This window comes from Cynocephalus volans, chromosome X, assembly GCF_027409185.1.
Source record: "Cynocephalus volans isolate mCynVol1 chromosome X, mCynVol1.pri, whole genome shotgun sequence".
NCBI classification, from domain to species: domain Eukaryota; kingdom Metazoa; phylum Chordata; class Mammalia; order Dermoptera; family Cynocephalidae; genus Cynocephalus; species Cynocephalus volans.
In genome coordinates, this window is record NC_084478.1 from 110,738,463 (window position 1) to 110,751,947 (window position 13,485).

General features: G+C 40.0%; 1 protein-coding gene across 1 annotated transcript; it reads right to left on the reverse strand.

Annotated features, from left to right (window-relative positions):
* Positions 1-1,761: 1,761 nt before the first annotated feature.
* Positions 1,762-4,434, reverse strand: LOC134368185 (melanoma antigen preferentially expressed in tumors-like). Its single transcript, XM_063084729.1, has 3 exons — positions 4,145-4,434; positions 3,084-3,683; positions 1,762-2,275 (listed from the first exon to the last, which is right to left on the reverse strand). Exons 1-3 carry the CDS (start codon positions 4,432-4,434, stop codon positions 1,762-1,764), a joined length of 1,404 nt encoding a protein of 467 aa, XP_062940799.1.
* Between the last annotated feature and the right edge of the window lie 9,051 nt (positions 4,435-13,485).

Below are 13,485 nucleotides of genomic sequence, written 5' to 3' on the forward strand. Positions count from 1 at the left end.
GATACATGAAAAAATGCCCAACATCACTTGTCATCAGGGAAATGCAAACTAAAACCACATCTGTTATTCCACCAAGAAAAAAACACATACAAATTCTGTTTTGGTTATTTTAACATGTTTTACTTTCTAAGTTGGAAATGCAGTATGTTGTCATTACACAATGAAAGCAATAAAAACATTATTAACTATTTTTATTAATTATTATTTTTTACATTCTTTTCTCTAAGTCTTTGTAATACAGTATGTTATTCCAACATGTAACCAACAAGAACAAAATTATTTAATTTTAATTATTTTTTTAACTGAGTCTGAAAAGCAGTATGTTATCATTTTAACATGGAAACAGTATAAACACATTAACTACCTTGCAACTTGTTTCTTACTAAGTCTTTAAATTGTGGTCTGATTTCATTTCAACAGGGAACGCTGTACATTAATTTTTAATTAGTAACTTTTCATTCATTTTTGTTACTGACTCATTTACATTCAGTCTGTTGGCATTTCAGCATGTAAACGATTAGAAAAAGTTATTAATTAATATTACATCTTTTTCTTACTAAGTCGTTGAAATGCAATGTTTTACCATTTTAATGTGTAATCATACAAACAGATATTTAATTAGTTATTTTAACATTCTATTCTCTTACTAAGTCTTTGAAGTGCAGTGTTTTCACTTCAACGGGTAAACTATATGCACAAATTATTGCTGTAAGAGCAGAGGGAGCAAATGCATATGGAACGATGGGTACCATGAAGGGAACATACATGGTACATTGAGAGAGAGCTACAACATGGTAAAGTAAGGGAAGCAAAGGAAGTAAGGGAAGTACAATAAGTAAAGGGAAGTAAGAGAAAACCTCTCCGAGGAGGTAACATTAAAGCCATGACCTGAGTGTTGAGGAGCTATCCAACAGCATAAAGAGGCCAGCGTGGATTGAACAGAGTGTGTGAAAAAAAAAAAAAAAACCTGGGGTACAGGGGGTTTAAATAACTTTCCCAAACGCCCTAAGAAAGAGTAGGGGAACAGACAAATCATAGGAACAGCTGTATTCTGAGTGGCTGGAAGTAGGGGCTTTGTCTTATTTGCCTTTTTATTCTTAGCACCTGGAACAGTACTGAACTAATAAGAGATCCTTGGTGAATGGGTGTGATATAAGGAACGACTGAGCCACAGGGTTCTAAGACCTAAGAAAGGAGGTAGCAACGGACTGATAAAGACACCAGTAGGTAGTGGACATAGGTTTGGTTTGTTTGTTTTGGTTTGGTTTTTTTCCTTTTAGATGCAAATAGTTTCTCATAAGCAGCCTAAGGCCGTCATAAATATGAGAAGTTTAAAGGACCTTGGAGGGTAAAATTATTGGCTTCAATAACCACCAGCTATTCCAAAATATCATCAAGAAAAGGTTTCAACTCTTTTGACTTGTGTCAAGTACCCGTAAGTGAACCAATTAGTCTGGGCAGGGAAATGGTATACCATGACTAGGTCAGCCAATGTCACATGCCCAACACTGTGGTCAGGAGCAAGGAGGAGGATTTGGAGGACAATGGGTAAGAGACCCATAGGACCTCTCAAAGCCCTCTGTTTTCTTTAGAGTTCTTTATTTTTATAGAGGTCAGTTACACATGGAATCTTCCTAACGCGAGGTTCCTGGAACTATAAAATTTTACATATGTGTCTCTAAAGCTTGGGCTACAGGTGAGAACACTACGTGCTTTAATGGCCACACGTCAGTGTTAAATCAAGTCCTTGTACCATGAAAATCACTCAGGAGAACTGGTCCAGCGCATGTCATTCCGCTTTACCACCTGCAGCATCGCCTTCAATTGGGCCTGCACTTCAGAAAGCTTCTGTCGGTTCAAACTGCGAGGATTATGCAATTGTTCATAGCAATGGACAGGGACAGGATAAATTACACGCTTCAGCTCCGTCAGGTTTGTTAAGTGCTGCAGAAGACTGGTGAGCACACTCATTGTAATGGGGTTGGAGGCAAAGCTAAAGACACGGAGGTGGGAACAGCGGCTCAGGGCCGGAATGACAGCAGTGAGAGTAGAATCAGTCATCAGGCAATCATCTATCTCTAGATACTGCAGGGTGCCTGAGACACTCACCAGCAGAGTCTGGAAGTTCTCAGAAAGTTCCCAGGATATCTCGACATTGCTGAGACTCAGCAATCTTAGATGGGTGGCTGCAGGGCTCTGGGACAGGACAGTGATGCCTCTGTTAGAAAGTCCACAGAAAGAGAGATACAATGCATCCAACTGAGGTGGCAGGTATCTGTAGACAGAAAAAAGAAAGTTATTTCTGCACAATGAGGATTGGACCAGGACAAGGAGTCCTGAGTTAGAGGTATCTACGGCTCTAGAATAAACTAATTTGCACATATGTTGCAACAGCAGTTAACAATGTGGGCTTTGGAATCAGACTCTAAGAAAATTACTTTTCCACTCTCAGATACAGTTTCTTAAATCTTTAAAACATGCACAATAGCAACTATTATGTAGAGTTGCGGGAAAGATTAAGTGGAAAAAAATTTAATGCACTTAGTACTTACAATGAAATCAATGGTGGATTTAGTTTACTTATTTGGTGGGGAGGGAACTGGGAAAGCAGTCAACTAAGGATTCCCTTTGACCAAAACCCAAATGACAAGCACTCTACTCAGGGCCTAACGCTTGGGTAAAATACAGGAGCAAAATGATCTGGCAGTATTAACTGTTCTAGCCAGACCATGATGAGGTGCATCAGTGCCACAGCATAAAACATTTCTCCATCTGAACGTCTCCCCTTCCTCCCTAAAAGGCTGTAAACTCCAAGGGGAGAAGGACTGGGTCTTTTTCACCAATGTATCTACAGACTTATCATGGTGTCTGCACATGGTCGACTGACTGACTGAAAGAATGAATGATCACATCATAATTTTCTAGCTTCTCTAGCCTGGCCAGTTTCATACACCCAGCAGTGCCCATATTGAGGTGGAAGGAGGAATGGGTTACAAGGAGATTAGGAATATCCAAGAATGGTTGCTCTCCTGTCTTAACAACGGGGTGGTTCAGGGAACCCAGGTCTTTCCCCAGCTCCTCACCTGAGCAGTTCCTGAAGCGGATGCGTGCGGCAGGAATACAAACGGATCTGCTGAAGGGTGTTCATCTGCCCAAGATGGGTGAGAAAAGTCCCAAAGCGTCTCCTCACACAAGATGTAAAACGGATGTGAGACATACTAAGGCTGTGGAGGTGGGTCATCTGAGCCAAAAGGGTGGTGACTTGACTCAGATAAATGTCATCCACTTTCAGGTGACCAATGCATCCCATATCCAGAAGCTGCAGGATGTGTTCGTGGGCAAGCCTTCCATCAAATTGCAAAACTCTGCAGCAGAGGTGCAAGGACCCAAAGCTCTGCTCTACTTTATTTCGAAGTAAAGAAAGAAATCGCCCTGTTCTCCAGGTACTATCTAGGGAAATGTTCACTAATAATTCCACAGGTTCCCTGGATGACTGAGGCTCAGACTCTGAATTTACAGTTCCGGGGCACCTAACTCTTTGTGGGGTTTCTTCTGTTTTCACAATAGAGTGCTGAGAGTGAACACATGAATGAAAACAGAAAGGGAATGTGGTCCTGATCTCAGAGCATGTGGTCCTGCAGCCTGGATTCTGACTTAAATCTAGAATCCTCAGTTTTGGCGCCCTGTAAGGAGAGGAGAAGACAGAATATCTGAGAGGTAGCTGATTTTAATACAACCCAGCAGGATCAATGATGGGAAGCTGAAACAAAATCCCTTTATCCCTGGTCTTCAGTCCATACACCATTTACCAACAAAGCCTTTTCCATAAAAATTTAGCGCCTTTCTTTCTTTTCCCCATCTTTTCTTCTCTTCTGATGATCCCAGTCTCAATGCCCATGTCCTTTTTCCATGTAATCATACCCAGGAGGCAAATCTATTAATAGTATCCTCAATCCCTTCTGTTCCATAATCAACTCTGTAAGACATTAGAGTCCTTAAGGTGACCCCAAATGTTCCACCAACAGCCTCACAGAGATCCTCAGCATTCACCATTAACTACCTTTGAAAGACTGTTAGGCCGTCTCCTACGCCCGTCTCATACCCTCCTGCTGACTCACTATGTCTCTATTATACATAGTCTTACCAAGAAGAAGAGTTCTGGGCAGGAAGGATCTGTAGACCGTCAATCATAGCTTCGAAATTGTCATATTGTGACTCCCGTACTCTCAATGTCCCGACGTGGAGACAGGGATAGGGCCAAATCCTCACCATTTCCCTCAGTACCTTCTTATGACCACCCAAGAAGGCGGCAGTGAAAAACGGAGCGAACATGACTCTTGGGAGCTCTTCAAGGGCATGGATAGCTACACGTTCATTACTCAGCAGACTTCGTACAGCAAGGTCTAGTAGTGTGGCTGGGGCGTTTTTGTCCATCTTTATGAACCTGCTTCAGAGTGAAGAATATTTACAAATCCTGAGAAGACATTCACAGTCCCTTATCTGCCACCAAGGTTAGCAGTGGACAAAATATTTATTGAATAAATACTTGGGTATTTCAGACAGTTCATGAAAAGATCCGTATTATCTTTTAATTCTGTTTTTCCATGAACTTTTTGAAGTACCCTTGTAGATGGTGAATCAGGCAGCCACCTCAGGAGACCTCCACTGTAGACATAGAATAGGAATAGACTCGAGTGTGTGTGTAAGAGTTTACGTTTGTGTGTGCCTTCATACATATACATATTGGCATAAGATAAAATGTCAGTAGAAATCAGGGGTAAGTGAGCAGAAGACAACATTGACCATCTATCTACCTGCCTCTCAATACTTCCTTCCAAAATGATGCAAATCACCAAGAAAAAACAAATGTAAATCTGTCCAAAAGCACATACTCATCATCACTTAGAAACAGATGACAAAACTTCAAAATAATTGTGAGTAAAACGAGAAAAAGCACGATATTCCAGCACATGATCTGTCACACGCTCATCAGTGGGCTTAGTGGCAAGCAAAGACAGACCAAGAAGAGCTGCAAGAGATACTGAGGAAGAAAGATGGCAAGCTTAAAGTTGATCTAAAAGTACGGCCAGAATGACTAGGCCCATGATAAGTCTGAAAATACCAAAAAGATATCCTGGAAGATAAGAGCAGGGTCTATAGAGAAGAGACTTCAAAATATGTGACATTTAAAGAGGTAGGGAAGACTTACAAGACTTAAAAATAGCTTCACAGTGTTATAACACCAAAGTCAAGGGTTTGGATCCCCATATCAGCCCACCACAAAAAAAAAAAAAAAAAAAAAAAAAAAATGGAAGAAGAAGAGAAACGGCAAAGAGGAAGGGTGAAGCATCCTTTGGCATTTAGTAATGATGGGGAAAAGAAACAAAAGGGGGAAAAAACAAAAATGGAAAAGAAAAATGCTCTTGCAGGACATGAGAGAACCACAGAATCAGAGCACTCAAAACTTCTCCCTCTGCCACCAAAACAAGCAAAGAAAAAGGCTTAAAGGCCTGGACTTTGCTATCCCGACAAAAATTGGCATCGTTAAAGTAGGATTTTTGTAAAACAAACCAATATCATACAAATACACCAAAGGAAGAAAGAAATTCCATACAAAAACATTCTTAAAAAAAGATGAGGAAACAAAACTTCTCACAAAGCAAACAACCATAAAGCGGAAAGAAACTAAGTGAACAGTTCAAACAGAATTAATCATATTCAAACAAGCATTTGAGGATATGAGACCTACCTCGGATCAGAATATTTATAAAAATATAAAAATAGAAATGGACTAAAAAGCTTCTGCACAGCCAAAGAAACAATTAACAGAGTGAAAAGACAACCGACAGAATGGGAGAAAATATTCACAAACTATGAATCCCACAAGGGATTAATATCTAGAATATACAAGGAACTCAAACAACAGTAAAAACAAACAAACAAACAAACAAACAAATCCAACTAAAAAATGGGCAAAGGAGCTGGATAGGCATTTCTCAAAGGAAGATACACAAATGGCCAACCTACGGATGAAAAAGCGAATGCTCAACATCAGTAAGCAGCAGGGAAATGCAAATCAAAACCACATTGAGATATCACCTCACACCAGTTAGACTGGCCAGAATCAGAAAGACAGAGAATAACAAATAGTGGAGAGGATGTGGAGAAAGAAGGGCCCTCCTACACTGTTGGTGGGACTATAAGTTAGTGCAGCCCTTACGGAAAACAGTATGGAGGTTCCTCACACAACTACAGATAGAGCTGCCATATGATCCTGCAATCCCACTGTTGGGTGTACACCCAAAGGAATGGAAATCATCATGGCGAAGGCATGCCTGCACTCCCATGTTTATCGCAGCTCTATTTACAATAGCTAAGAGTCAGAAGCAAACTAAATGTCTACTGACAGATGACGGGGTAAGGAAAATGTGGTATATAGACACAGTGGAATACAACTCTGCCATAAAAAGGAGTGAGATTGTGCCATTCACAGCAACATAGATGAACTTAGAGAAAATCATGTTCAGTGGAATAAGCCAGACTTACAGAAAGAGAAATACCACATGTCCTCACTGATAAGCGGCAGCTGAAAAAAGGAAGGAAAGAAGAATGATGCAACAATCACAAAAATTCCTTGAACTCTCAAAAGGAGAGGACAGAACTGAGGACACCAGCGGTGGGAAAGGGGGAGGGGGAGGAGAGGTTAAGGAGGAATTGGTAAAGGGCCACAAAAAAAAAAAATGTTTACATTGTGTAATGATAAAATTTTTTTTAAAAAGTCTGAAGTAAAGATTTTACATCCAGCAGGGCTGACCCTTCAAATATCACAGCTTATAGAAAAACAGTTTTCAACAGACAGGAACTTAGGAGATTCTGCACCCCTCAACCCTATCTGAGGAATCCACTAGAGCAGGAGTCTGTAAGCTGTGGCCCATTGGGTCAAATACAGTCCAGTTCTTGGTTTTGTAAATAAAGTTTTACTGGAACACAGCCATGCTCATTCATTTATATCTTATCTATAGATGTTTTTGTGCTGCAATGACAAAGTTGAGTAGTTATGACAGAGACACTATGGTCCACAAACTTAAAATATTTGCTATATGGCTCTTTACAGGAAAAGTTTGCTCACATTGTAAAGAAGACCTGGGATTTTGATTCCGCATGTGATGGCAGAGAAAACTTCCTTAAATTACAGATAGCTCAGTGGAATAATAGGCGAGAAAACCAAAAAATACAACCCAAGTACAAATACATATGGAAATTAGCATATGATAAAGGTGGCATGTAAAATCATGAGGGCAAAGATGGTCATTGACTAAATAGTGTTGGAGCAATTGAGGCATTAGGAAAAATAAAAGTGGACTGATACAATACACCATACACAAAAATAGACTGCACACGTATTAGGGATCTGAACATAAAAAATGAAACGATACAAGTTCTTGAAAAAAATCTGGCAGAGCTCTTCTTTAACCTTGGTGTAGGGAAAGGCATCTAACTATGATTCAAATTCCAGAGGCAATGAAAGAAATGAATAACCAGTTAGACCACATAAAAACGAAAGAAAGTGTTGCAAAAAATACATCATAAATAAATCAAAACACAACTGGCAAACTGGGATAAAGTATTTGCAGCATATACCTCAGACAAATGGATAATATTCCAAATACATATATAGAATTCTTAAATATTGAACGACAAAATGACCAAAAACTGGATCGAAAAATGAGGAAAAGACATGAACAGACAATTCATGCAAAAAAATATAGAAAGTCCTCAAACATGATGTGTCAAAACTTACTCACCAACAGACAAAAACGTACATTAAACCAACAGCGTGATACCGTTTCTCACCTAACACATAGGCGAAAGTTTAAAAAGTGAGGCAACACATTCTGTTAGTGAGTCTGTGTGGAAACGGTCATTCTCATAACATTGCTAGTGGAAATGAAAACCAATACGACCCTTCCAAAGAGAAATCTGGAAATGCCTAAAGAAACTACATATGCACCTAACTTTTAGCCCAATAATCTCACTACTGGACATATACTTCGAAGATACATTTCACCAGTACAAAGTTATTTGTGCCCAAGGTTATTCACTGAAGCATTGTTTGTAGCTGCAAAATGCTGGAAACACATTAAAAGCCCACATATAGATGAGTGGTTGAATAAAGTATAGTACAGCCATGCAATGGAGTCCAGTGTAGCTGTAAGAAAAAGAATGATGAAAATCTGTATGACACGGTGTGGGGTGATTTCAGGAAGGCTGTTAAATGACAAAGGCAAAATGGAAAGAAATATGAATAGTATGCTATCCTTTGCGTAAGTAGGGAATATAAGAAAACATGTGTGTATCTGCGAATTGGTGCAAAATAAATACAGAAAAGGTTGAACCAGAAAATAAAGAAATTGGTTATCCTATGGGGGAGGGTGGGAAAGAAATAGCAAGAAATGGGGAATGGGAATGAGGTAGAAGGAATGAGGAAGAAGCGATACTTCTCTGAGTACACTTTGTTTCTGTATAGGCCTGACTCCGAATCATAGGAACATTTCTATCCAAAATATAAATAAACAATTAAAATCAACCAGGATATGGAGGGAAACGCAAAGTCGAATACAAGTAGCAGCAAAGTCAGCTAACTGTATTACAAATGATTAATTTATCCACACTGAAGGAGTGAGAAAGAAAATATTTAAGTGAGGAAACTTTGGAAAACCATATTTTGACAGTATCTTCTAAGGCTGAAGACAAAAAAGAACTGTACACAAATACAAGTTAGTAAATCTGTTTCCAACAGGGGTATTGGTTAGCAATTCTGAAGCTATGTGTGCACACACCAGGAATGAACAAATAAGTAAACGCATCATAGATAATGAAAGCCAGGTCAGAGAATGAATTTACAGATAAGGCTAGAATGGTCTGGAATCAGAAATATCAGTATGAGTTCCTGGCTTTTAATATCTATACAAATAGGTAGATGCAGAAATAAACATAGATGTATCTATAAGCATGGGAATGTACATACAATATATTTCCTACCTCTGTCCGTGGAGAGAGCCTAGCAGCAATGAAATTTCGGTAACAATGAATATACACTGAAATACAGGTTTCTAAATGTTATTCTCCAAGGAAAGGAACCAGGGCTCCTTGTAGAAATAGTTTTAATCCAGAGGTACGGTGGGGGAAAACAAAGAAACAAACAAACAAACAAAAGAACACAAGATGGATGTGAACATCTTATTGTGCCAGAACATAAGGAAGTGTGCAAGAAAGAATGGGGGCATATCGAAAGACCACAGAACCAACCAAAGAACGCTCCCAATGGCCAAAGCTGGAACAGTTTGAGGAACAAAGTAAATAATAATATAATTTGATTATAACTCATAGTATAACATAATTATTCACGAGCCCATACTGATGTACATAAATTGAACAAATAAATGGGGGGAAAAAACCAGCTCTTCCTTACAGAAGAATTCCAATGAATACATGTAGTAAGAATGAGGAAAATAGAAAATTACCATTAGGAAACATATTTGTTGTAGGCAAGATACCTAGATGGATTCCAAAAGTAATGGGTCAAAGTCTGAGAAGAAACAGTATATTTTCGGAGCCTTAAAGTATTTCCCACACCCTATCAATTACTAAAAAACGGGAAAATAGCAATGGTATGGTGGAGCAGCCTAACTGCCACCACTTTAACCAAGTAATCAAGGTGGACATTAGTAGTAATACAACATATGGGCATCATATACCTACCCCCTGACATGATTCACAGAGAAGGGAACAAAATAATGTTAGCAGTAATGTGATATAAGACCTAAAATTAAGGCCTAATAATATGTGTGCCTTGACATCTAGGAGAGAGGGGATGACCGTTTATGGCTTACCCACAGGTTCTGCTCCCTGTTGTGTTCCCACAGAAAAAGGTCCCCTAGCCAAAGTACCCTCCTTATCATGTGGACCGGGCACAGTGCTTACTTATCCCTAAGTAGCAGGTTTCAGTTCTCACCCAGCCCACAGAATTATGCAAAGAAGCCAGTCATCCTCCCATGAACCGAGGGGCACTTAATCCTCTTACTACAATACTGCGCCCTACAGACCCTGCTTGTCCACTTTCTTCCAGACTGTGATGCTGTGTGGCTCTGCCTGGCCTGTGGTGTCCTACTCTCCCAGGCTGTGAGTAGATGTGACTAATAAACTGCTGTGGATTTCATCTGTCCAATGTTGGGTGCCATGTGTTTGGCCACCCCCACAACACTAGGGTGGGAAGCACACGCTCACCAATGGGGTGAAGGGGAGGAGAATAAAACATGTATTTTTGCCACAAATGCAGAGCTTCAATCTAATCATAAGAAAACATCAGATGACCCCAAGTTGAGAGACATTCTACAAAATACCTGACCGGTATCTTCAAAAGTGTCAGGCTTCTGAAAGACCAGTGAAGACTGAGGAACTGTCAGCCTGGAGCAGAGTAGGCAGAAATGACAGACAAATACAACGGGGTATCCTGAATGGGATCCTAGGATAGAAAAGGACATTATGTGATAACTGGTGAAATTCAAATAAATTCTATATATTAGATATCGTAGTATTACATTGATAGTAATGTTTTAGTTTTGGTAATTTTTCGATGGCTATATAAGATGTCAACATTAGGGAAATCTGGGTGAAGGCTCCCTGTACAATTTTTTCGGCAACTGTTCTGTAAGTCTAAATTATTTCAAAATACAGAATGAAAAACAGACAAAATCAGTGGCTAAAGGGATGGTTATCTATAAACCACACTGTTTAACAGTTTAACCACTTGAAACAAAGTTAGGGGGATGGATAGAAAGATGGATAAAAACTCACATCATCACATCGTTTATTACAATTACAAAATCAAATTGCTTTAGAGAGGCCATTATAAGAAAGAAATGAAAGCAGTCATCTTCAACATGCAGCTGAATATTTATTCACTCTTCAGATGAGAAAATCGTTTTTGAGCATAAAATAAATGAAATACAATAGAAAGGGAAATATCTCACATTTAAAACCCTGACATATCAAAAGTCACCACAAACAAAACCAAGGTGCAAAGGAGAAGCATAACTTTTTGGAGAGGAGAAAGGCTTTTTGAAGAATTTTAGAGCGCGCATGAACTGATTAGCCATGCAATTGAAGCTAATCTTAACACGTGAGGACTCATAGAGGGTGGAAAGAAAGTGGACCACTGAACAGCTGGACTGCCTTTCCTACTAATCCGTAAACCTTGACCCTAGGTAACTTATGCCAAAATAGGTTTAATTTACAGAAAAGATATTGTTGTAATTAACCTAATTGGAAGAAGAAGCATCAGAAAAACCTTGGGAAACGTCCAGGACCGCAGCAGTTGGAGTCCCTTTCTTCCTCTTACGAGCTGGTCACAAACAAGTCCCCAGTCTAGGTGGCCCCCGCATCTTAACCGTCAGTTTCTTCTCCAAGCTAAAGCATCCTGGAGAGGACTTGCATTGGCTAACCCGGAGTCACGTGACCTGCCTCGACCAATCAGCTTCATACTGATAGGAACCGCGTTCCCTTCAGCTCGGCGTTGGTGGAAAGATTCTGAGCACGTGCCTGCCCCACCGGCTAAGATCTTCCGGGAAAAGTGTCACTGCCTGTGGTCTGGGCACTGCCTGGCCAGGGCTTCTACCAGGCAGGGTCTCAAGCCCAGACAACTAAAATCCAAATTTAGTGGACGTGTAGCAGGGGGTGATAACTTCAAAATGAGTAGGCACTCGATGACAAAAGGCTATCAGGCAGTGGTGTCCCTGGTTCTCTGGTGTATTAAGAAGGGAATCGAGACCAGACCAAAGACAGGAAAAGTGTGTTCTGACCTCTGTGCAGTGAAGCCAGCATAGCATTTACACTTACGCCTGACAAAGACAGCACAAAGGAGAAAACTTCCACCCATCTAATAATGGTACTATCAGTTGCAGGATATTTGTTTACATGTCCAATCCTCACCTCTCACTCCGGGTTCCACTTCTTCCCTATCTGGTTTTTATTTCTCTTAAACAGAATTTACCACCTTTGGGATACAATTTATTTTACTCATATGCTGTCTTTGTTTTTTATTGTCTTGTCTCCCGTGCTGGAAAATACAAATTCCAGGAGGGCAATAATCTTTGTCCATTGCTCATTAATGTATTCTAAGTGCCCAGAGCAGTCCCTGGTTCAATGGATACTTGAATATTTGTGAAATGAATGAATGATTCTTTTCTCCAGCCACACTAGCCTCCTTTGTTCCTCTAACACATACTCACCAAGCATACCCCTATCCCATTACGAGATTTCCTGTAACACTCTGCCCCCACATGTCCCTATAGCCACCTTCCTTATTTAATTCACACCTCTGGTCACCTTATCAGATGTGTCTTACGTTTCCTCGTAGCAATTACAATGCGATTGATAAGTGGATGATTATAATAATTGTCATTGGTCAAGTTATCAGGATTGAGGGTCAGGAGGTCTCGGTTTCTTCCCAGTCTCTATCTCTTGAACGTATTTTGCGAATTCCAAGAAGTTGCCGTAAGCCTTAAACCACACTGCGCTTTAAATTGTGCTTCAGTCGAAAGGAACAATAAGCCTTGTCAATACTATTTATCAGAAGAATGTTAAAGACAATATAAATCTTTAACTCACTGTGAACTCGGTATTACTTTTTAAATGGGTGATAGAGAGTTGAAGTGCTTAGGGTGTCAAGAAGAAAAAAAAAAAAAAACCTTGGAAGGGATGATTAGAAAGCCTGTTCTCCTTCCCTCGAAGGACAGGACACCAGCCCAACCTAATGTCAGATAGTGCCTGGGGAACCCTGAACAGAAAGCAATTTTGAAAGGTGAGATTAGAGTGCCCCTTGTACTGAGGGCAGCCAGGCAGGGTAGGATGAGAAAGCACTTAACCCTGTCTCTAGGTGAATCATTGGTTGGTCAGAACAGCACAGAGACATTTTCAAAGGTAGAAATTTGGACCAACCCCGTGGCTCACTCGGGAGAGTGCGCTGCTGGGAGCACAGCGGCGCTTGGGAGCGCCGAGGCTGCGGGTTCGGATCCTATGTAGGGATACTGGTGAGCTCACTGGCTGAGCGCGGTGCGGGCGACACCAAGCCGATGGTTGCGATCCCCTTAGCGGTCACACACACACAAAATAAATAAAATAAAAAGATAAAAGTAGAATTTTAAGGTAGTGTTGTTTTTTTATGTTTCCTTCTCTCTTATATCCCCTAAAAGAATTTTTAAGACAGACTACTCATTTTTTTTTAAAGGATGTAATTTATGGCATCGTGTATATTTATATGTGCTAAAATTACACTTTTTCTATACCTTGGTGCTGCAAATATAGTTTAATCAATTTATGGAAAATGTTCAGCAGACGAATTATTTGGAAAGTTAGGCCTCACTGAAAAAACAATATTAAATCTAATCAGAATTACTCTTTGTAAGAAAAACTCTAATTTCTTTT

What these genes read in the sequence shown, in the direction of transcription:
- LOC134368185 (XM_063084729.1), bottom strand. Translation starts at nt 4,434, where the DNA reads ATGGACAAAAACGCCCCAGCCACACTACTAGACCTTGCTGTACGAAGT. An exon ending in GCCCAGAACTCTTCTTCTTG is followed by an intron (nt 3,684 to 4,144) that starts GTAAGACTATGT and finishes CTCTCCTTACAG; the next exon opens with GGCGCCAAAACTGAGGATTC. An exon ending in CCGCTTCAGGAACTGCTCAG is followed by an intron (nt 2,276 to 3,083) that starts GTGAGGAGCTGG and finishes TTCTGTCTACAG; the next exon opens with ATACCTGCCACCTCAGTTGG.